The following is a 23470-nucleotide window of genomic DNA, read 5'->3' on the forward strand; positions in this document are numbered from 1 at the left end:
TTCACCTTGTAGATGTTTCATTGAAGTAATTTTTGTGATAGACCCTTGCCTTGGTCTAATTGCATGTCTTTCAGTGTGTGGACAACAATAGTTTTTGGCTAACACTGTTTATACTTTGTGTAAGATTTTGTAGAGATTTTGCAAAACTCAATGTACGACAATATACTCTTGCAAGAATTTAATCAGACACACAAGCTCTTCAAATAATAAAAAATAAGATTGTACCAGTTTTCACATTTGAGGAAAAACTGTGATTAATGAGAAAAAATCAAAGAGCAAACATCAACTGAAAACTGAAGAGCATCATGACTTCAGACAGACACAGATCATATTGCAATAACCAAAGAATGTTAACACTGAATGATGTGGCTTAAATATGATTCTGAATCAGACCTACATTAAATTTGAACAAGACAAAAAGGACAAAACATTTGCACAAAAATGATTTATGGCCTCAGATTCGTACAAAATTAGGGCCCTGTCTGGGGGTAATGATTCATCCAAAACCATGAAATTGATTTTAAATACCACTTAAGATGAAACATTAAACAAGGATGGATCTGTTAATATTTCAATGAAGGAAACATAATTTTCATCGACATGACAAATATTTCTATTCATGCTTGAAATGGAAACTTTTATGGAAAACCTGAGGCTTGTGAAATGCAATAACTCAAATGACAATCTAAAGTCAGAGATGTAAGATTAGTCACTAAAATTTAGCATTTGTTATCTGTATGTATCTCATCATATCACAAGAGGACAGCTCACGTCTGTCATAAGACATTTTGTGACACTTAGAATTTATAAAATGTAAGGGTGATTTCAATGTACCGCTTAAACTGTGGTTTATACTTAACTGAACATTTATATATATATATATATATATATATATATATATATATATATATATATATAAGGGGTTAAATATGAACCAAGGCGCTTTAGAGAGATGGTACCTGCTTCTCAGGGTCAGAGCTGCTCATGTTGGATAAAGACCAGACATCATTCACCTCTGTTCATGGGAACATGAAACATGATCAGCATAATGGTTTTAAGAGTCAGATTATTCCTCATTTATTTGCCTTAAAGGGATAGTTCACCCAAAAATGATAATTCTGTCATTGATTACTTACCCTCATGTTATATTCCAAACCTGTAAGACTTTCATTCATCTTCAAGACTGACACTTTGACGCTTCAAAAAGTTCATAAAGAGATTGTAAAACGAATCCATATGAATTGAGCGGTTTAGTCCAAATTTTCTGAAAAGACACGATCGCTTTATATGATGAACAATTTGAATTTAGGCTTTTCTTCACATATAAACATTGATAAGCGAACACATCAGTTGTGGTAAACAGAAGCTCAAGCATGACGTGTGAGAACCAATGAGGTTCGTTCTTGTGTTACGCAGCACGTTTGAGCTTCCAGAAGAGGTTTGGTTGAGCTTCTGTTTATGTTTGCTGATCAGTGATTATGTGAATAAAAGCCTAAATTCAATCTGTTCATTATATAAAGTGGTTGAGTCACTTCAGAAAATTTAGACTAAACCGCTCAATTCATATTTTACAATCTCTATGAACTTTTTGAAGCGTCAAAGTGGTAGTTGCGTAGCTGTCTATGAAGGGACAGAAAGCTCTCAGATTTCATTAAAAAGATCTTCATTTCTGTTACGAAGATGAACGAAAGTCCTACAGGTTTGAAACGACATGAGGGTGAGTAATTAATGACAGAATTTTCATTTTTGGGTGAACTATCCCTTTAAGAGTTGATTTACAATATTAAATGCCTCTTACCTGTCCTGAACTGTCTGTAGGACCCATTTTCAAGTACTGAACTGCTGTCCACACTGAGAGCCAACCCACGCTCCCTCCACCTGCAACACATCACGATTGACACTCTACAGATTGCCTTTTGTATGGAGTACAGAGTTATTTCAGATTGTAGATACATGGTCACAGTCACAGTGAGATGTTGTAAATTCTGTGCTTACACTCACCAGTGAAACACAAAGACAATCACAACAAGAAGAAGGGAAGTGATGTCAGTAAGAGTCCACATAAGCCTGTACTCATCTGGCGTCTGAGAGAGAGAGGAAAACCACAGGAAAAAACTCCTGAATGACAAGACGAACAAATCCCTGACAACTGTAGATGTGTGTCATTTACCATGAGAAAGAGCGGTCTTTGCAGGTTCTTGAGGATGTGAACAGCATTAGTGGCGACAGAATGAGCCCCTGCACACCAGGCAAGAGAATACAGCCACGGCTCGCTGATCACGTACAGGTTGGTGCTGATGTTGGCAACAGCGTATTTTCTGTAATCGATAAAGGTCACACACACTTTATTTTTAATGCATGTGTAACACATACAGTACTGGTCAAAAGTTTGGAAACATTTTTTTTTTTTTTTTTTTTTTTAAATAAGTCTCTTATGCTCACCAAGGCTGCATTTATTTAATCAGAAATACAGTAAAAATTAACAATTTAAAATAATTGTTTTCTATTTGAAAATTTTTAAAATTTAATTTATTCTTGTGATGACAAAGATGAATTTTCAGCATCATTACTTAACATTTTTGTGGAAACGACATCATTCAAACATTTAAAAAAAGAGAAATTAAAACTTTTATTCATTAAGGATGCAATAAATTTATCAAAGGTGACAGTAAAGACATTTCTAATGTTACAAAAGATTTCTTTTTAATAAATGCTTTAATAAATTTAAATAAATAAATAAATTTAAAAATGCAGTTCATTGAACTTTTCTATTATTCATGAAAGAAAAAAGTAACACCATTTCCACAAAAATGTTAAACAGCAAAAACTGTTTTCAACATTGATAAAAAAAATAATAAGAAATGTTTCCTAAGCACCAAATGAGCATATTAAAATGATTTCTGAAGGATCATGTGACACTGAAGACTGGAGTAATTATGCTGAAAATTCAGCTTTACCAATCACAGGAACAAATTACATTTTAAAATATATTACAATAGAAAATAGTACCTTTGTAATAATATTTCGCAATATTATTATTATTATTATTATTTAACTGTATTTTTGATTAAATAAATGCAGCCTTGGTGAGCATAAGAGACTTCTTTCAAAAACATTACAAATTTGTAATGTTTCCAAACTTTTGACAGGTACCATATATATATATTTGGGATATCTCATGCTTACCAAGTAACAGTAAAAACAATAATATTGTGAAATATTATTATAATTTAATTTAAAATAACTTTTTTCTATTTTAATATATTTTAAAATGACATATTCCTATGATGCAAAGCTGAATTTTTTAGCATCATTACTCCAGTCTTCAGTGTCACATGATCCTTCAGAAATCATTCTTACATGTTAATTTGCTGCTCAAGAAATATTTATTTGATTCTTTGATGACTAGCTAGAAAGTTCAAAAGAAATTTATTTGAAATAGAAATCTTTATAAATGTCTTTACTATCACTTGATCAAATTTGACCAATTAATGCACCGTTTTTCAATTCAAATAACTGTATATTTATAAATATGCACATACAACAAGGAATGAAGTGTGGAATATGGAATAAATGATAGATAGATAGATAGATAGATAGATAGATAGATAGATAGATAGATTATCTCATCTCTTGAACCTGATTTCTTTCTCTGACATGGAGCTGTAATGGATATTAAGTCTGGCTATGTGTCTAAGCTGAAGTTCCTCCACTGGCGCTTGTTCGCCTGTTGTCTGTTGTAAATCAGGGTCGATTTCTTGTACAAACTCCCTGAGCTCTGGAGGCAGCCACAATACCTAGGTAAAAACACAATATATGTATATAATCTAGAATATATAACAAAGTTTATAAAAACCACATTAATCTACACGAGAGTAACATTTTAAACTTTATTTGAGAAAGGAATTGGCTCTTAAATTGTTTTTATTGATCAGAGTAAATAATGGCACACCTGACTGGAGTGAATGGATGACTCGTTCTGGATGACGTCTAGGGTGCGGGATATCCAGGCATCTCTATAAGGGTGACCCTTGGGTGGTCGGTACAGATCAAAGATCACTAGTTTCCCATATTGAGCAGCTAAATTCAGGAATGCCCTCAGTGTGCACACCGACTGATTCTGAGCCTGCAAACGCTCATCTGGGCTCAGAGATGAAGCTGTTCCAAAGGGGTCTTGCTGAATGGGAAACAATAATACTCTGTTTAATGTTTAACGGTGGTTTAAAGCAACTAAGATATTGTCTAGATTATTGTCTAGATAACAACATATACTTTTTTCAAGTAAAGAAGCATCCCGCAGCCTTACAGAGAAGAACCAGGATCCAGCATTGAGACTCTGCAGCTCTCTCCACGTAAACATGGCAGGTGAGGTGTGTGTCCAGTTAGGAAACACGTCTTTTACATTAGTTGTCCTGCGTAAGTTCTTGTCGTGCATGAGGAAAGGAACTCCATCATAACTGCAGCAAGAGACAAAACGATATTTTAAAGGACTTTTTTGACATTTAGTTGCTGAATATACAAATCCATTATAAATAAAACAGGCTTTCTTTGGAGTTGACCTGATAGTGACATCAGTCTCCAGACCATCAGCTCCAGCTGCCAATGCCTTCTCAAAAGACATGTAGGTGTTTTCAGGGGCAAGCTGAGAAAAGATACAACAGAGGTATTGCTTTTTTCTTCAGTCTGCATATGGTACATGGTATGTCTGCTACATCCTGTACTCCCACAGTGTTGATATAATAATTGTTTTGGAAATACTGAACTAGGAAATCACATTAAACTACACTGAAAAAAAAGATTCTTGCCACTAATTGAAATTAAGCAAACAATTCAAATAAAATGTATTTAAAAACGTATAAAATAACTATTATTATTCCAATTTATTCTTATACAACATGAATGAAATGGATTCAAGACCAACCTGATCAAATTACATAAACTATAGCCTACTTAATTCATTGCCATAAGGCGCAAATGCAAGTGTTGCGCATGCTCATTGGAGTCTGGAGTCAAATAACAACAACTGAAGGCGGCAAACTGGCAACGGTGATCTACTGTCCGACTCAGCGAAAAGGAGGATTTGGATGCATAGATGTGGATGTTTTCAAGGTAAGATATGTTTATTAACGATTTAAACTTCAACAATATCCATTTTTGTTTATTCGATCTTGTTTTCTTAGTTCTAGCATGAAGGCACATTTTTGCTAAGGCGAATTAACTTATATTTTAGTTCTTCTCAGCTATAAAAAGAGTAGTATTTGTAACGTTGATCATTGTAAGATATAACGCTATGCTGTCGACTTGACTGTGCATCATGTTTGCATTCAGGAAGATTACGCGTATTATTTTTATTTTTTTTTAATAACAGATTCGTCATTTCAGCGATCTTTGCTAACGTTAAATGCTTTGCAAATAAGCCAAGACGTTGCTCAAACACACTTCATTAAATATATACGTTATCTACATTGTAAACGTTTATAGGCTTTCACATTAAAATGTCTGTCCACAAATATTGGTAAATTTGATCATTTCGAGATATGTGTTCAACTGACTGTGTATTTTTGCATGTTTGGACAGATCTTTGAGTATAAGTGCTTCAATGTGCATTTTACTTTGCTTGAAATATAGTTTGAAAATATACCAAAACATTGCACAGTGTGTCATTCGACCATATATAAACTAAAAATGTATAGGATTTCCTGTTAAAACAAGTCGTGTTCTTTTCAACCTGAGTCGTAATTTTATTAAATAATAATAATATAAAAATATAATAATAATAATAACAAAGTGTATGTCATCTTTACTATTTCAGAAACCTCATAACTTTGGGACAATAACTCAATTACGGTACGTGTAATATTTTTTTTTTCATATTTTTTTGTATTAAAACTAAAATTTACTCGTTTCATTTCTTTGTAAAATTGTTGATGTCGATTTTCTGTTTTTTGAGGCAACGTAAAGTGTGTGGAAGAAGTATCACTGAAGTATCCAGTATGTTTAAGTAATTGAAACATTCTTAAACATTGACATTTTGAGGAGAGATTCAGGCAACCTGTTCACAGTAAATGAAGTAAGTGTTGTCATTATTTACATTAAGACATTTTTTGTAAATTACAATAATTTCCTCTACAGTAGGCCTCTATCTCTTCCATCTTCCCTTTCCTTTTTTCCTCTCAGATAAAAGCATAATTTATGTGGATAAAGACTGTGCCACTTCTGTCACCGTTCATAGCAGCTGGACAGATGCAAGGTGTGGTAAATTGCATTACAGTTCTTTGGAACTAATTACAAAGATTGAACTATAATCAATCACTGTTTTTTAATATGTGTCATATTTTTCAGTGCGAAGACATACACATCAAACGAGACAGGTTTGTACTGTATACATACTTTTTGTAATGACCTAAATAAAGTATATTGCTGTGTGCTGCTAATATTTCAATGAAACTAAACAAGGTGTTATTTATTTATTTATTCATTCATTCATTCATTTACTTGCTTAGGACTGCAATCCTGAAGGAGATGAGGGAGGAATTTCTGAGACCACCCTGGGCCTTTTTGTGACCCTTAAAGCGCTGAGTACTAGCCAGACGATGTTGAAGTAGCAACAGAGGGTGTAAAACTGCTACAACACTTAAGAGTTTTTCCTTTGGATTAATAATGCTGTTCAGATTGATCTACGCACTCCAGCTACGCTCAGAGTCTCAAATTCACATTTGAATTCTTCCAGAAGGTAATGATGAATTTGGACTTTAGGACATCACATAGATGTTTCCATCCCCTGGAAGGACATTGAAAACTTTTAAACTTGTTCTGTAATGTTGAATTGAAGACAGTATGATCAATGACACTATGAACCGATGACACTAACTCAAATCAAGAGACTGCACCTAATGCACCTTCTGGCTTCCTCTCTGATACATTTAAACACATTTAATTTTTTGTTCACCAAAACATGAACATTCTGTCATTATTTACTCACCCTCATGTCGTTCCACACCCGTAAGACCTTCGTTCATCTTCAGAAGACAAATTAGGATATTTTTTATAAAATCCATGAGCTATCTGGCCTCCGATAGACTGCAACACAACTATCACTTTCAAGGTCCAGAAAGGTAGTAAAGACATCATTAAAATAGTCAACATGACTACAGTGGTTCAACCTTAATAGTATGAAGCGACGAAAATACTTTTTGTGCGCAAAACAAAAAAACAAAAACTTTATTCAAAAATGTCTTCCCTTTTATGTCAGTCTCCTACGCAGTTGATGTTGTACACACAAAATATCTTAATTTGTGTTTTGAAGATGAACGAAGGTCTTAGGGGTTTGGAGCAACATGAGAGTGAGTAATTAATGACAGAAATTTCATTTTTGGGCGAATAAACCCTTTGAAAAGATGTTAGCCCTTGTGCTATTCCTTGTCCAGGAAGTTAACTTGTGAGTAGCACACTTGGGCTACTGAATGCCTAAATGCTGAAATTTGACGGACAACAGAAAACCTGTTATATGTAAAGTAAATTATAATCCTTCAGATTGCTTTTCTTTTTTTCCCCCAAGTGTCCTGATTGTTTATTTGTTTGAACAAATGTTTACAAGGAATGTAACCATTTACAGATCTGTATCAAGTTTTAGATAAGTGAAAGCACAAACTGATGACAATGCTATGCAGTGAGATCCCAATATTACCTTGAAATTGTGAAAATAATGTTTGATGTTGAAATTTGGTTCCATGTTGATCTATGAACTTGTTGGCACACAGCCATAACCATTGTGTTAGTTTGGGAGAAGGCACAAAACTGCAGTAAACAGTTGCCTTAATTTGTGAAATACTGCATTATGTTCTATTTTTTTTGTCAGATTGGATGTTTCTTATTCCTGGAGCAATTGTGACAATAAATGTTTATAAATGTAACATGTGTTTGACCATTTATTTAATATAAATAAAGAAATGTAAGATAGTTATATAAAGCAAGTAAGAATAAGTTATTTGAAAAGAGTAAGGTTTATGTATTACACAAGCTTAAATTGCAGTTTATCAGTTAACATAACCTTTATTTAATTCATTCAAGTCAACTGAACATGATGGGGAAGCTTAAGTAAAAGTTGGATTTATGTGATTAAATTGGATGGAAATTTTATATGCAATTGAATTACATAAGTTTTAACTTTTGGGGTTAAATATTTTTTTGAGTGTAGAAAAGAAGTATTTTAGCTTAAAAAAAAATAATAATCAAAGATTAGTGCTTGAACCTGAAAAGCCTAAGAAGAATAATGAAGTGTACCATTGGTGCTCCCCTGTGTCCAATTAAAGCAGGAGCTGATCCCAGACTGCTCCTCTCTTTAATGCAGGGCGAGTGCATGCCCAGAGGAACCAGGTAAAGAGTCAGTAAAACAGTTATATACAGCACCATCATGGCCACCTGTCTCACTTAAACAGACAAAGGTACATGTGAATTCACAGTAAGAATATGCACTTTCAGTGACATAAGCTGCATCAGGCTGGTGCTATTTTTTTTAAAGTATGTCTTTTCTTTTTACAGTATATTCTGGAAATATATTATGCATAATATAAACTCATTCTTACCCCTCATATTGAGCCGGAAGACATGCATGGCTACTGGCCAAGATAACAGAGTCATTAAAACTACACCACCTATGTGTAGATATGGGGCAGTTACCTGGGAAATGGAATTTGGGAACTTTAATTAAAAATGTCACATTAATTTTACTCCAATATCAGTATTATATAGGTGTGTGTGTACAACATGTTCCCTCACTTTATACTTCAACCTTTAAAGAATTCTAGACAATCTATTTGAACTCCTTCCATGATATAATTAAGCAGCTAAAACCTACCACATGTCCGCAAGAAATCATTCCCACATGGTTCTTGCTTCAGGTCTTTGATGTTGTTGGGCCAAGTATTTTAGCTATAATAAACAAGTCTCTTCTTACAACGATTGTCCCAAAATACTTAAAGCATGCAATCTTTTCTTTAAAAAACCTTAGAAAAGGCTGTTTTAGTACAACTGCAGAGTTTTTTAGAGTCAAATAGTATTTTTGAAAAATTTCAATCTGAGTTTAGGAAGCATCATAGTACTGAGACTGCACTTTTAAAAGTCTTGAATGATATTTTATTATCTGTAGATTTGGGGGATTCTGTGATACATCTACTATTAGAATTAAGTGCTGCGTTTGATACTATTGATCATAGAATCCTTATTTCACGCCTTGAACATTGTGTGGGCATTAAAGGTTGTGCTCTCGACTGATTTAAATCTTATCTTGATGACAGAACTTTTTCTGTTTGTCTTGATGGTTTTTGTTCATCTAGCTCTACCCTGCATTTTGGAGTTCCTCAGGGCTCCGTTTTGGGCCCTGTTCTGTTCTCATTATATATGCTTCCTCTGGGGTCCATTCTTACCAAGCATGGGGTGTCATTTCATTTTGATGCTGATGACACCCAAATCTACCTGCCCTTGAGGAAAAATGACAAAACAGGCTTAATAATAATAATTTGTTACCTTTATATAGCTCTTTTCTGGGTACTCAAAGTGCTTTACATATGGAAAGGGGGAATCTCCTTAACCACCACCAATGTGCAGCATCCACCTGAATGATGCAAAGGCAGCCATATTGCGCCAGAACACCCACCACACACCAGCTTATTGGTGGAAAGGAGACGTGATGAAGCCAATCAGTATATGGGGATGATTAGGAGGCGATGATGGACAGAGGCCAATGGGCAAATTTGGAATGGCATCCTGGGATTTTTAATGACCACAGAGAGTCAGGACCTCGGTTTAACGTCTCATCCGAAGGAGTATATCTCCCCTGTATGATGCTCTTTGCACTGGCTGCTGGTCTGCTATAGAACTGAGTTAAAAATGTTGCTGTTTGTTTTTAAATTTCTGAGTGGGACGGCACCTGAATATCTCTGTGATCTTTTAAACCCAAATACATTTGTTAGGTCTTCGAGGTCTTCTGAGCAAAGAGTGTTGGTAGTTCCAAGATCCAGATTAAAGTTGAGGGGTGACCTCGCCTTTTCTATTGCTGGGCCGAAACTGTGGAATAGTCTTCCGGTTTCCCTCAGATTAGTCTCTTCAGAATCCGAATTTAAATATAAGTTATAAGCTTATCTTATTACCCAGTCTTATAACTGTCCCTAGAGTATAAGGATTGTTTTTTGATACTCTCCTGCTTCTCTTTGCATTGAGGTCTTTTTTTAACAAGGTTTTGTACAGCACAGTGGTCAACTACTGTTGTTTTTATTGTGTTTTATAAATACATTTTGATTTGATTTGAACATTTGATAGTAAACCTGCCTGAAAAGATAGAAGTACAGTCATCCACTCCTTGCTCCATAAATCTGTGAGAACAGATGAGGCCACAATGGAGAGAATCAAAGTCACTGAGATCCCGATCTATCAAAAGAGATTTCATCAATCACAAGTGTAAACCATAAAGTCTCAGACTTTCATTAGTTACATAGGTGAGATGTGGATGAAGTTACCTTGTGACACCAATGTAAATATAACCTCTGGCCTTCTGAGAGAAGACAAACTGCCAGCAGCTGTGAATGTTAACATATTTCTTACCAGCAAATTATCATATGGACCTTTTAGATGTTATGGTGACTTAAAGCTTAAAAAGCAAAAGAAAACCACATTGACAATAATATAATAAGTATCGGTCACATCTATAATAATCTATAATAGTGATTTCATAACTGTGGGGTTTTGTAAAGAAATCAGGTTAAAACAGTAGTAATGAATATTCTTAAAGCACATACCAGCAGAACAGCAACATAAGTGAACAGAAAAACAGCAAGAATCAACAAAACAATAGACCATGGAAACCAAAAGCCCAGATTTCCAAAATTAAACCTGGAGACAAAGCGAGAGAAATATTACTTTAGTGTATCTCAGTTAAATTACCCACGTTGAAAGGTCTTTAAAAATTAAAATGTTCAGCTCAAACTATTTATTTGCTGTCTCTTCAACTATTAAAGGACTGTTCCACGTTAAAAACAACTTAAAATGAACAGTAATGCGCTCACAATGGAAGTCGATAAGACATGTAATATATATATATTTTATGTATGACACAAACCAGTCAAAGTCATTGTAGTCATTCCGTGCTTCACTCCAAAAGTACAGGAACACCAGACTGAGACAAAAGGTCAGAATGATCAGAGCAAAACTGCCAGACTCCCGCTGCAAAACAGTTAAGCCTTTTTAAGCCATTACATAACACATACATATCTAGCTTACTATCACTGCATTTTAGACCTGACCTAAATATTACTATAATAATCACGAAAGGACACAAACAGACACAACTTCAAAGTAGGCCATTTTTGTGAGCAGACCCAAGTACTCTTTTTGCATCAGTGTTACTCTTTCTGTAAAGGTGCATATTTGCTTTGATCAGGTTAACTTAGTAAACTTAACAGCTTAATTTGAAATGATCTGAGTATGTGCATTATGAGTTATAATGAGAGCACCTTAGAGCAGCAGCAGTGTCCAGGCTGAGCATGTGTGCGCTGGCAACGTCTCCACTGGCAGCTGTAAAGTCCAGCAAGACAGAAGACAAAGGGCTGGTGCTCATAACGCTGTAGCAACCTCTTACGTGCCACTTTCAGCTTACCCAACTTCAGATGGGTTACCTCAGTCGGTGTTGTGCCCATAATGAGGGTTCTGTCAATGTATAAATAATATAGTTATTTTCACCCCTAAATAATTTCACAAACACTTAAGAAGCTGAGATGATGTTATTAATAGCCAATGCAGTATATGTAATGCAACTGTGTAATATTGTCTGTGCTTCTGCTATATTTTATGTCAGACTTGACAGTGTAGTTTCCAGCTGCACAGCTGTAAAAACTTAATTAGTCAACATGCAAGGCTGATTATAAAACCTAATAATGATGTTTTTTTCTTTTCTTTTTTTTCCAAATTTGAGGGAAAATTACTGCTCAGAAGAAACTTTGGCTGCGTCCAAAATCACATACTCTTCAAAAATTACTTCACGTCACGACCACTTAAAAAATATGTTCTGTCTATATAGTATGTGTGTGTAGTAAGAATGTAATCCAGACGTACTACATTTGCCAAGCTGTCCTTTTTTATCATGTGACCAACAGAGACAGTTGTGTCTCTTCACTGCCATTCAAAAATCCTCTCCCGTGGCCTCATGGGATAGTAAAGTGTCCAACCTGGGGCTAAAAGGAATACAGCTACGGCCAGATTGTCCTACTGGGCATGCGCACATCAATATTGTGTTGTCTGTATTTGTGTTGTACTGTATTTGCATTATTGTAAGGGTAGGTTTAGGATTGGGGTAATATAGGCCTATTTATTTTATGTATGACACAAACCAGTCGTTATAAATAGTCTATATAAATATAGACGTTAATAAAACACAATCTGATAAGTATTTCATTTATTGTTATTTTATTGCGAGATTTTGCCATCCTATACACTTCAGAATCTCGACGGAAGCAGTAGGTACTTATTTTTGCCTACTTTTTTATGAGTAGCCTACTGTAGATTCGGACATACTTTTGTCACATACTGTTTTTTGCCTATTAGGGAAGTATGCGATTTCGGATGCAGCCTCCGTCTACCATTCCAAACATTTAGCCCCGCCCAAACATATGCTATTCGTTAAATTTGGATGAGTTGCATAATTTTCTTTTTCTTTTCTGTTTTTTTCTGATTCTGGCAGCTTTTCTACTTTCATTTGATATTTGTGATATAACAAATTGACAAGTGTGGTATAAAAAAGTACAGCAAACATACTCATTCGGCATTTTCAACACGGCTCATAGTAATAGAGCTTACTGACTTAATCACAAGTTGTGGGTTTTTCAGCCATTCAACACAAAAAAGGGATTCACAAAGAGAAGCACAAATCTCCAACAAACCACAACCCACATCTATTTAAATACTTTAAATCCACGGAAATAAAAACACGGTGACACTAGCCAACAAACTTGTTTACACTTTACAGAACCGCTGACATCTTCACAGTATGGTATTCGTATTGAAAACTTGTTATGTAGGAGAATAGGTAATAAGCAGCCCAATATCTCACCGAGTATCTGAAAAAGCAGAACCAAGAAACTGCGCCGGTATCTGTCCGCTTGTCCGCTTTACTCCAGTGAAAGGAAATACCTCCCGTAGCTTCTTGACTGGCCAATTGAAGCATATACTGTGTGGCGCTGAATGGGTAATGAGAGCGTGAAAAATATCCAGCTCTAGATTAGATTCCCTGCATGAGTTTGTGTAACAGCGCTACTGAACAGTGTTAAATGCAACTCAATTTGCATAACAAGAGGGGCGTTTTGCACTTGCAAGGCGCACATTGTGTGGATGTTTCTTAGTCTTTGCGAAAACTGAAATTACTATCTTATGTATAATTTATCATATTGTATAAATTGATAACTCGATATATGAATAATCAATTAAGCGAAATTGTTAATAAACATATTGGCCTTTCACAAGTAAGTCGGATACAGCATAAGTAATTCATTAAAAGCGCAACGAAGCCTTAAACTTAGAAGCTCTATTAAATAACTAACAGCAATGATACGTCTTAAAAGTAACTGTCAAATGCTACATGAAGCTGATGGGGTGTTGGTGTAAACTTCTGAGTTCAGTGTAGTTCACTGTCGTTGGCAAGAACCCATCATGTTAGACAGTTATCCAAGGTACCACTATATCAAGAAGTTTTTCCACAATCAAGTAGTGCCTCACTTGCACTTCAGAGCCACATGACGTCCAGCTCCCTCTCTGGACGTAATAGAGTACCTCAGAGATTACGTGTTTTTGTAGGCCAACCCGGAAGTTAGCGGCGCACGGGTTCCCTCGATCAAAAGCCTATGCATTTTCCCCATAGACTTTTGGAAAATCGCAAAAAATAAGTTCTGTGTTTAACAAAGGGTTATGGCACTTACACGTTTTGTCTATCAAGACAATCTTTACAAGTTAACACAACATTTATACATTTTGAAGCCTAAATAAAGTCTGTAGTAAAGTCAGTAGGCTATAAACGGACTACAGCACACCATGGATCAACGTCACTGCCACCAAGCTTCCTCAAACTTTATTTAAAAAACAACTTTATTTAAAAACATGCTCGCTGATTATGATCTGCGCTGTGTATGAATACTTACGTATGAATACATCTCTGAAGTACTCTATGTACACCTCTGTGAACTTAATGGGTTAAGCCATGGGCGGATTGGCCATCTGGCAATTCTGGCAAATGCCAGAGGGGCCGGATTTTTTTTTTTTTTTTTTAACGTGGGCCGGCCAATTTTATTTTTAATATATATAAATAAATAGTTTTTACAGGCCGACAGCACATAGGACAGGATTTTATTGCTTGCACAATTTCACTTTGTCGGACATAAATGTGGATACGGCGTTATGATTGGTTAGATCGCCTGTCAATCAAACTCTCTGCAAAGGGTCAATTGATAGTTTTCACATGACGTCACGCCATGAGGGGAACTTAAGTAGTGCCTCACTGACACTTCAGAGCCACATGACGTCCAGCTCCCTCTCTGGACGTAATGGACACCTCTGTGAACTTAATGGGTGAAGCTTAACCTAATTTAGGTTTAGGGATAGGGTTAGGGTGTGACTGGAACTGGACATGTCAATCTCCACCCATTGGCTCTGCAGTTTGACACTTCTTGCTCAAGTTTTTCTTCCAAGCTTCTTTTTTTTTTCAGTTGAGCATCTGATTGGCTAAAGCTTTTCTGACCCCACATTAAAGTACTTTAATAACTATAAACAAGGCGGTGTGGGGCTAGTTGTCACACTTTTTATCCCAGTGAATACTTCTAGTTTTGTTTAGTATTTAGAGTAGTTTTATTTTTAAAAGACAATTTCTGTATAGGTCTTAGTGACAAAAAGAATAATTTCAACATTATTGCCCAGGAAAAAGGTTCATTTGAACTCACTAACTGAACTGAACGCACAACAGTGGGACACCCCAACCTCCCTGTAGTTGTTGGCAATTACATATTTTCATTGAGTTTGAACAATAAAGTGCTGGAGTAATGTCATATTTTTGTAGGCCAATCTGGAAGTTAGCATCACACTATTTCCCTCAGCATAAACACAATAGGATTTTTGCTTTGGGACAATGGAACCAGAAATGCTAAAATGCTAACTCATTTCTGGGTTTTGGCCTCCAAAGGTATGTCATCCCTGCAGCACTTTGTAAACATAGCCTACAATGATATGGTACATAAAAATAACAACTGGGGGATAATTACAACTTGAGTTCAGCATAAATTATAACATTGTATAACAATGTACAACAACAGAGTACTCTTTCAGTATAAGAGATGTGTTCCTACACTCCATCTTACATGTCAGCTTCTTCACTAATAGGTCATGAAACATTCGGAATCTACAAATAATAATAACGGGGGGAAAATTTAGAACAGGGTTTAATGGCTGTTACCAAATGAAATTTCCCCAAGCAAAATGAACAATTTTATAATGTCATCAGCAACGGAAAAGCTAATGTTACAGTGTTTAAAAAACAATATCATGGGTTCGTCTATTGTCTATTGAAATGGACGATGTTTTAAAATCTGGTTCTAAATTTATTAGGTATCGCTGGGCGCCAGTGAAGAATGGGCAAACTAGCACAAAAAACGTCTATTCAAAGCCACGCCCACCGAGTCAGCGCTACGTGCTTTAAAGATGGCGGCATGTGTGAGTGTGGGATCTGATGTTTTTATTAGCCTCAAGTTTGTGATTTGAAGTACTCTATTTAGGCGGACGGTAAACGTCAGGTTTCTGTAGATCGCTTAGACTCGCGCTCTCCGTCGTTCAAATAGCTGAGGGCAAATAGATGGGGATGTGATCGGTCAATGCGCTTGGAGAGGTAGAGTTGGTGGACAGTTTGACATGCTAAAATTGACAGCTGTAATCAGCTAGCTGTTCACGTACACTTAGAAAGGGCATCGTGCACGAAACCTTCAGCAAATGTGACCTTCTTTGCGGCCAGCACTACGCAGCCAGCAGGCGACAACATGCTAGTCGGATCACATTAGTAGCCTGTTCTAGTCATATGTTTAGAAAGTAAGATTAGGTGCTTTGCCACTGTTATCAGGTGACCTGTCAGTCACTGAATGCTGCTGGTTACCTTAACTTGCACACAATCCCATAGATACATCAGTTTTGTGTGTTTAGTAAAGTTTATGTTGATTTTATTTATTTTGCCAAGCACCTATAGCATTTTCAAGCCCATAAAGCCTCTTTAATGAATTGCTCGGGGAAAGTAGTTTTGATTGGTGGTCTGTCTATCTGAGCCAAGCCCTGAATGACAGCAAGAGCTGCAAAAATTCTTTATTATATATTTTTTTGCTTGTTTGTTTTCTGATCATTTCTTCAATACTATTTTGCGGTAGTAGAATGCTATCCCGAGCTTTAAGGAAATCCCTTTCCTATGGAAATCCAATAGTGGCGGGTTTCACTGGGAGCTATTGTAGTCGCCTGTGTTTTCATCAGACCGCCGCGTGTAAAGTTGCTTCGCAAGCTGAATGTGGCTTCAAACCTGCGAAGGTGGCGGTTGTGACTAAGACCACACGATATGAATTCGAGCAGCAGAGATATCGCTATTCGGGACTGTCGGAGGAGGATCTTAAACAGCTGGTAAGCAGACACTTGTGAAGATGTAATACACCTGTTTATCTGTGTATTGATAACATACAGCGCTTTATCTTGTTACAGTGCTTTTAAGGCGCGTGCTGTATTAAAATAGACATGAAAGTCTCTTCAAGTAATGATAACCACACACTTTTGGCTTTACTTATACATTTCTTCGGTTTTTACTTGTATATTTTAACCCGCTACACCAAAACCCATAAAAAACTTCCGGGTTGGCCTACAATTTGACGTCATAATTAAACAGTTTTATAATTTCCGCATTAAGACATTTTCATATCAGCCTTTTTTTTCTTTTTTTTCTTTTTTTTTGTATGTAATGTCAGCCTTATGTATAATATATATATATGTATATGTATGTGTATGTATATGTATGTGTATGTATGTATATATATGTATGTATGTATATATATGTATGTATGTATATGTTTTTTTTTTCTTTTTTTTGTTAAAAACACATTGTTAACACATTTTAAGATATAAAGGATTCATTGAAAAGTTTACTATAAAACACTTGAATGCTCGACATTTAAAATCAGTCAGCTGGTGATGTCATTTAAAATTTGCACATTTTTTCTTTCTTCTCTGCAGCCTTGGTTCTGGAAGTGTTTTTTCCCATAGGGATTAAAAAAGTCTTACTATTTTTACAATATCCTCCTATGGAAGGAATAGTAAGAGTAGTTTGTTAGTATGCATTATTCGCAGTGCTTCATGGGAGTGGGTGGCACTAAAGAGTTCTTTTGTCACAATTCTGATTGGAGTTTTTCACCAGAAATGCTTCTGTTGAATATGATTATTAAAAAAAAAAGTTGAAATGACGTGAGCTGATGGCTTCAACAAAAGCATATGCCATCGATTAACAACTATGTAGTTTTTTGTTTGTTTTTTGTTTTTTTTTCTCAGAATCATGGGTAATGTATTTTTATCCCCAGGAATTTCACTGTTAAACATGAATAAATTCCCCTATGGAGAAAACGAATGGAATATTTTACTTCTGGAACCAGAATGTTCCACACTCTATTCTCTGTTGTATAGCTACAACGTTTATAAATTGCATATGAGTGTAAATTACTATAATTGAGAAGTGTTGTCTCTCTCCACCAAACTCCCTTTCTCCACCCCTCCTTTATCTATATTTAGGTTTACTGAAGATATTCATATTCAAATATTAGATTTACATATTAATATCTTCATTAAAATATTTATATCTGTATATATTTTGATGTATTTAAGGGTTAACTTTCTTTTTACCGAAAACTTTTTACTTTACCACTTTTTTTTTTCTACCTTACTGACAGACTCTAAACTGACAGTGTTTTATAGGAGCACTTATATTGCTTGACAAAATAAGTCTGTTAATATTTCACCTCCCTTTCCTGCTGGTACTATTGTCAGCTCAATTCAGTTGCAAGCAAAATGGGCTTAAAGTATTTAACAGTCCACCAACAATGCCTGCAGCAAAATTGTATTAAAAAGTCCAGAGTCCAACTAACTGCACACAATGAGAAAAGACTGTTTATTTTTACTAGTGATGATATTATCAAGACGCAACACATTGATATTTAATCTGTCTTCTACTTATCATCACAGCTTGCCCTAAAAGGATCCAGTTACATTGGACTTCTGGAGAGACACAATATACACACCCTTAATGTTGGACAGATTGTGGACAGCCTACAGTAAGATGACATTAAAAAATGGAAATTCTGACAGTATTTGAAATAATTTTCAAACAATTTTCAAAACTGTCCTTCTTTCATCTTTGTAGGAAACAGGGGATTGAGGTGCGCGTTGTAAAAAGAGGAGAGTATGATGAGGACACAGTACGATGGGCTGATGCCATTATCTCTGCTGGAGGTAAAGCTCAGGTTTTTGGTTTTTATATGTGATTGTTCAACTGTGCACCAGTTGACATACAAGAGATGGTTTCTCAGGACTTTATGAAAGTGTGTATATATATATATATATATATAGTATAAGATTCTAACAGACTTTTTTATTTCATAGGTGATGGGACCATGCTACTAGTTGCCAGTAAAGTGTATGATAAGAACAAACCTGTATTGGGGGTCAATACAGACCCAGAAAGGTAATAAAAACTAACCTATAGTGATTTTAAGCTTATTTGTTTCATAAGTATATAATGTACCTGTGTTTTTGTATATAAAGGTCAGAGGGTCACCTGTGTTTACCTGTGCGCTATACACACGCCTTTTCTGAGGCCTTACAGAAACTCAGGAAGGGTGAGTTCAGGTAGGCACTTCTTATTTACTCTTGCTTATGGCCGGCAGTAATCCAGTTTGCTAAGTAATCCAATTTGCAATCAGCTGTTTTCTTCTATACCTCTTGCTAAAGTACTCTGCAAAAGTATTTCGCTTTGCTCTCTAGTAAGGCAAGGGAAGGAAATTTTCTAATTTATATACCATGTTTCATACACAATGTAAAAAATAATTGTAAAATAATCAAAACAGATAGTTAAGAAATAAAATTGAGTAAAAAGTAAAAAATAAGGTTCTAATAAAAATTGATTTAAAAATAGTTCACTTTAAAATGAAAATTACCCCAACTTCGCGTCAGTTACGCTTTTTTTCGTAAGTTGAATATGGAAGGCATAGGACGTAGCGTAAGCATTTTAAACTGCAAGAGTTTTACACTTTCTTCGTAAGTTGAATACGGAAGGCAGTCTGGCGGAAGCTAGACATTTTACTTTATAACTTGTTAAATATGGATATTTTTCTTACACAAATGCATAACTTCACTTCAGAAGGCCTTTATTAACCCCCCGGAGCCGTGTGGACTTTGTTTATGATGGATGGATGTACTTTCTTGAGCTTCATACTCGTTGGTTCCGTTCATTACCATTATAAAGCTTGGACGTGTCAGGATATTTATTAATATAACTCAGATTGTGTTCATCAGAAAGAAGAAAGTCATATACACCTAGGATGGGTTGAGGGTGAGTAAAGCTTGGGGTAATTTTCATTTTAAATTGGACTAATCCTTTAAAAAAATCAGAAGAAAAGAGAAGAATAAATAAAATGCAGTGCATCAGAAGGACGCAGCACAGTGCTCATTCAGTAAATGCGCAGCAAAACAGGTGTGTTTTTAGTCAGGATTTAAATGTGGCTACTTTGGGAGCACATTTGATCTCTTCTGGAAGCTGGTTCCAACTGCTGGTGGCATAAAGTGGACTGGCCTTGTTTTGAGTGAACCCTTGGTGCATCCTAATGATCTTAGTGGTCTGTTAGGTTTATATTCGATTTGTTTAAGAAGTTGTAGTTCCAGAGAACAATTCCTATTAATATATCAGTTTGAAATATACTTGCCTCATTGGATGGCTAATGTTAGTAGCTAATAACTGTTTCTGTGCTTCCTCTGGGGGGAGGTGCTTGGCAGCTCAGAAAGCCAAATCCTCCATTAAGTCGTATTTAAATCTAAGGATGTTTTTTTGTGTGTGTGCGTCAGTAGAGAAGTGTGTCCATTAAAAATTATAATTGAATATAACTGAACTGAATTAAATATATTCTGTTTGATAATTAGTACCTGACATACGAATAAAAATACACCCTAACCAACTATATTAAATGATTGTTTATCCGCTAATTATAAATTGGTCCAGCCTTACCAGCGTAGAGAAAAGTAACAGGCCACATTTGACAGTTTAAGTGCTGCTATTTAGCAAGATTGAACCTAACCAATAAGAGACCCATTTTTGAGGTTGGCTGTTTCGTTCTAATCATCATTCTTCCTGCTTTATATTGTCAATATTTCCACCTTCCTTTTTTGAAAAAAGTAACTATCTTCACTAGGTGGCAGTGGCGTCAGCGTATCCGTATGTACTTGGAGGGCACCGGGATCAACCCGACTCCAGTGGACCTGCATGAGCTGCAGCTGAGCCTCGAACAGCACAGCAAAGCGCACCGTATCACTACAGAGACACAGCGCTGTAAGAGTCCCATAGTACACATTGCTATCTCAACCTAACATTTCTCTCTGCTGCTCTACTGAATCTCACAAATACTGTCTAAAATGTTCAGGTCATATTTCAGAGCCAAATCAATAAGAAAGGATGATTTTTATTACTGTATTACAGTAAAATGAATATATATATATATATATATATATATAATATATTACACACACTCACTTTTTTGCTATAAAATGAGATGTTTTGAGATGGGGAAAATGTGCTTGATTATTGTCAAAAATAAAAAAATATTATAATTAATTACTAAATTAGTAGACTGAAAAATTGGCTTAATTATTGCAAAAGATTAATAAATTCTATATAAATTATATATATGAAAAGATTATATATACATATACAAAACACACACACACTTTATTTTACAGTCCTGCTCCCCATGTACATACTATGTAATTATTATAGTAAATACTACAATAACTGTGTAATAACTAGGTACTAACCCTGAATATATATATATATACACACACACACACACTCAGAGCTATAGAATAATGAGATGTTTTGGGGAAAATGTGCTTGATTATTTTAAAAAATAAAAAATGCTACAATTAAATATTAAAGGGTTAGTTTACCCAAAAATGAAAATTATGTAATTAATTACCCTCATGTCGTTCTACACCCGTAAGACCTTCGTTCATCTTTGGAACACAAATTAAGATATTTTTGATGAAATCTGATGGCTCAGTGAGGCTTTTATTGCCAGCAAGTTAATTTACACTTTCAGTGCCCAAAAATGTACTAAAGACATATTTAAAACAGTTCAGTACAGTGGTTCTATCTTAATATTATAAAGCGACGAGAATACTTTTTGTGCGCCAAAAAAACCCCAAAATAATGACTTTTCAACAATATCTACTGATGGGCGATTTCAAAACACTGCTTCGAATCTTTTGTTTCGAATCAGTGGTTCGGAGCGCCAAAGTCACGTGATTTCAGCAGTTTGACGCAACATGGAACGACATGAGGGTGAGTAATAAATGACATTATTTTCATTTTTGGGTGAACTAACTCTTTAAATTAATAGACTAAAATTGGCTTAGGTAAAATATAACTGACATTTCTTTGTGATGTTCACCCAAACATGGTTATTAGATTTATATCATATTGAATTTTAATTACATTGAATTAAACTGATATCATATAATTTCTAACTAATGTTAGAGGAGATAACAACGATATCATACTTTTGTTAAGGTACGACACACGACAGTTCTGAAAGTCCTCACCTACTCCCTGTCCGAGGGCTCAACGAGATCTTCATCGGGGAGTCCCTGTCCTCCAGGTATATATCCCTGCCCACCTGTCTATGATATTGTGGAACCAGTCGCCAACCATGTCTTATGGACATTTCTTCTCATCAACCACTTTTCCTCCTTCACTTCATGCATCCCCCCATCTCCCCTTACTTGTGGATTTCTGTTTGCTACAGGGTGAAGTATAAATCCTTCAAACCCCATCTTACCCTCTCGCTTCATAGGGCTTCATACTATGAAATCTCCATTGATGACGGGCCGTGGGAGAAGCAGAAGAGTTCAGGGCTTAGCATTTGCACTGGAACTGGATCTAAAGCCTGGTGAGTCAAAGTGTTGCTTGTCTGAAGTGATCTTATATGAAGTCTGAGTTACCAAATAATTTTCTCTTTCTTCGTCCAGGTCCTACAATATTAATAAGCTTGTGGAGCAGGCAGTGGAGGATGTCCTTAGAATAGGTTAGAAACACAAACACAAATAAATCACATTTGTGCTATGACAGCACAGTTTACCATCATCAGTCAGTACAAGCATGATCTTGATGTTTTCTGTATCTTAGGTAAAACAAAAACGGGTTTGGATATTCCTCTAAATCGGGAGTTCATTGAGAGCGGTGAGTTCACAATAGAATATCTGATATCAATATAATTATGATTATTAAAAAACTTTTTTTTTTTTTAAATGTATTAATATAGTTATTTTTTTATTTTAAAATGACTTTTCATAGTTTTAATTCTAAGTAATTTAATTTATAAAATTAATATGCTGCCATATTAGCTTAAATAATTGCTCTCTTTTTGTGTTCAGTGACTGAAACATACAATGAGTCTCTAATCTTTGGCCCAGAGGAGGACAAACTTTTCTTCAGTATAAGGGAGCCTATAGTCAACAGAGTATTTTCCAATAGCCGACAAAGAGGTTTTGCCAAAAAGTAAGTTTTCATTTCCATCATCTCACTACTTGGGTTAAATTTTGCAAATTGATCACATTGTTTTATTAATATTAATCTTGGTTGAGGTTAACTTCTACAAATGTTAACATTTGTAGCATTTTTAATGTTTGTTCTTAACATTAATTACTAATTAACAATAGTATATTCATAAGTTACAGAATTTAGGTTAATGTAAAATTGCTGTTTATTGTTAGTTCATAATACCTAATCTATTAACTAATGTTCAAACCTTATTTTAAAGTATTATGAATAACTCTCCATAAATTTTTGACTAAAGAGGTTGTTTAAAATGCTGTGACTGGTAATGCTAACGTTATTTTTGTTTTCTATAGGGTTTGTGTCCGCTCAAGGTGCTGGGATGCCTGCATGGTGGTGGATGGTGGGACTTCCTTCGAGTTTAATGATGGTGCCATTGCTACCATCAGCTTAAATGAGGAGGACCTGTTGCGAACTGTCATTCTTGATTAAATCCTTTGAGAACTGTTGCTCGATGCGCTTGTATATTTATTAAGGACTGAATAATTGTCTAAAGATGGACAGTGGGATCTTTAAGCACTGAGTTTTAAGGGATTATGGGGTTTGCAG

At 35.3% G+C, this 23470-nt stretch overlaps 2 protein-coding genes and 1 long non-coding RNA gene across 4 annotated transcripts; 2 read left to right on the forward strand and 1 right to left on the reverse strand.

Annotated features, from left to right (window-relative positions):
* Positions 1-163: 163 nt before the first annotated feature.
* gdpd4b (glycerophosphodiester phosphodiesterase domain containing 4b) lies at positions 164-13416 on the reverse strand. The gene is made up of 16 exons (XM_051878760.1): positions 13100-13416; positions 11508-11700; positions 11114-11217; positions 10794-10887; positions 10515-10574; positions 10327-10425; positions 8586-8679; positions 8284-8429; positions 4560-4642; positions 4307-4457; positions 3953-4177; positions 3640-3797; positions 2171-2318; positions 2002-2084; positions 1799-1878; positions 164-1015 (listed from the first exon to the last, which is right to left on the reverse strand). The coding sequence occupies exons 2-16, from the start codon at positions 11688-11690 to the stop codon at positions 945-947; spliced, it is 1779 nt and encodes a 592-aa protein (XP_051734720.1). The 5' UTR covers positions 11691-11700; positions 13100-13416; the 3' UTR covers positions 164-944.
* Positions 4656-7913, forward strand: LOC127504219 (uncharacterized). The gene is made up of 5 exons (XR_007927310.1): positions 4656-5109; positions 5813-6070; positions 6178-6250; positions 6343-6371; positions 6504-7913. It is a non-coding gene; the product is annotated as an uncharacterized LOC127504219 (long non-coding RNA).
* A 2283-nt stretch (positions 13417-15699) lies between the features above and the next one.
* nadk2 (NAD kinase 2, mitochondrial) lies at positions 15700-23376 on the forward strand. 2 transcript variants are annotated; one of them, XM_051878105.1, is made up of 12 exons: positions 15700-16683; positions 18286-18374; positions 18464-18552; positions 18703-18784; positions 18865-18948; positions 20505-20641; positions 21878-21965; positions 22113-22256; positions 22336-22391; positions 22493-22546; positions 22741-22864; positions 23218-23376. In XM_051878105.1, exons 1-12 carry the CDS (start codon positions 16444-16446, stop codon positions 23351-23353), a joined length of 1323 nt encoding a protein of 440 aa, XP_051734065.1. In that variant the 5' UTR covers positions 15700-16443; the 3' UTR covers positions 23354-23376. The 2 variants fall into 2 exon arrangements, with proteins under 2 accessions (XP_051734065.1, XP_051734066.1); XM_051878106.1 differs by having other exon boundaries at positions 22161-22256.
* The last annotated feature ends 94 nt before the right edge of the window (positions 23377-23470 follow it).

This window comes from Ctenopharyngodon idella, chromosome 21 (assembly GCF_019924925.1).
Source record: "Ctenopharyngodon idella isolate HZGC_01 chromosome 21, HZGC01, whole genome shotgun sequence".
Taxonomy (NCBI): Eukaryota; Metazoa; Chordata; class Actinopteri; order Cypriniformes; family Xenocyprididae; genus Ctenopharyngodon; species Ctenopharyngodon idella.

Excerpts from the sequence above, each read along its gene's own strand:
- gdpd4b (XM_051878760.1), bottom strand. The coding sequence starts at position 11,690 with ATGGGCACAACACCGACTGAGGTAACCCATCTGAAGTTGGGTAAGCTG. Across the intron at positions 4,643-8,283 it reads GACACAGGGGAGCACCAATG|CTTGCCCCTGAAAACACCTA; the intron begins GTACACTTCATT and ends ATCTTTTCTCAG. Across the intron at positions 1,016-1,798 it reads CTACAGACAGTTCAGGACAG|AGGTGAATGATGTCTGGTCT; the intron begins GTAAGAGGCATT and ends TCCCATGAACAG.
- nadk2 (XM_051878105.1), top strand. The coding sequence starts at position 16,444 with ATGCTATCCCGAGCTTTAAGGAAATCCCTTTCCTATGGAAATCCAATA. Across the intron at positions 18,553-18,702 it reads TGCCATTATCTCTGCTGGAG|GTGATGGGACCATGCTACTA; the intron begins GTAAAGCTCAGG and ends TTTATTTCATAG. Across the intron at positions 22,865-23,217 it reads CAAAGAGGTTTTGCCAAAAA|GGTTTGTGTCCGCTCAAGGT; the intron begins GTAAGTTTTCAT and ends TGTTTTCTATAG.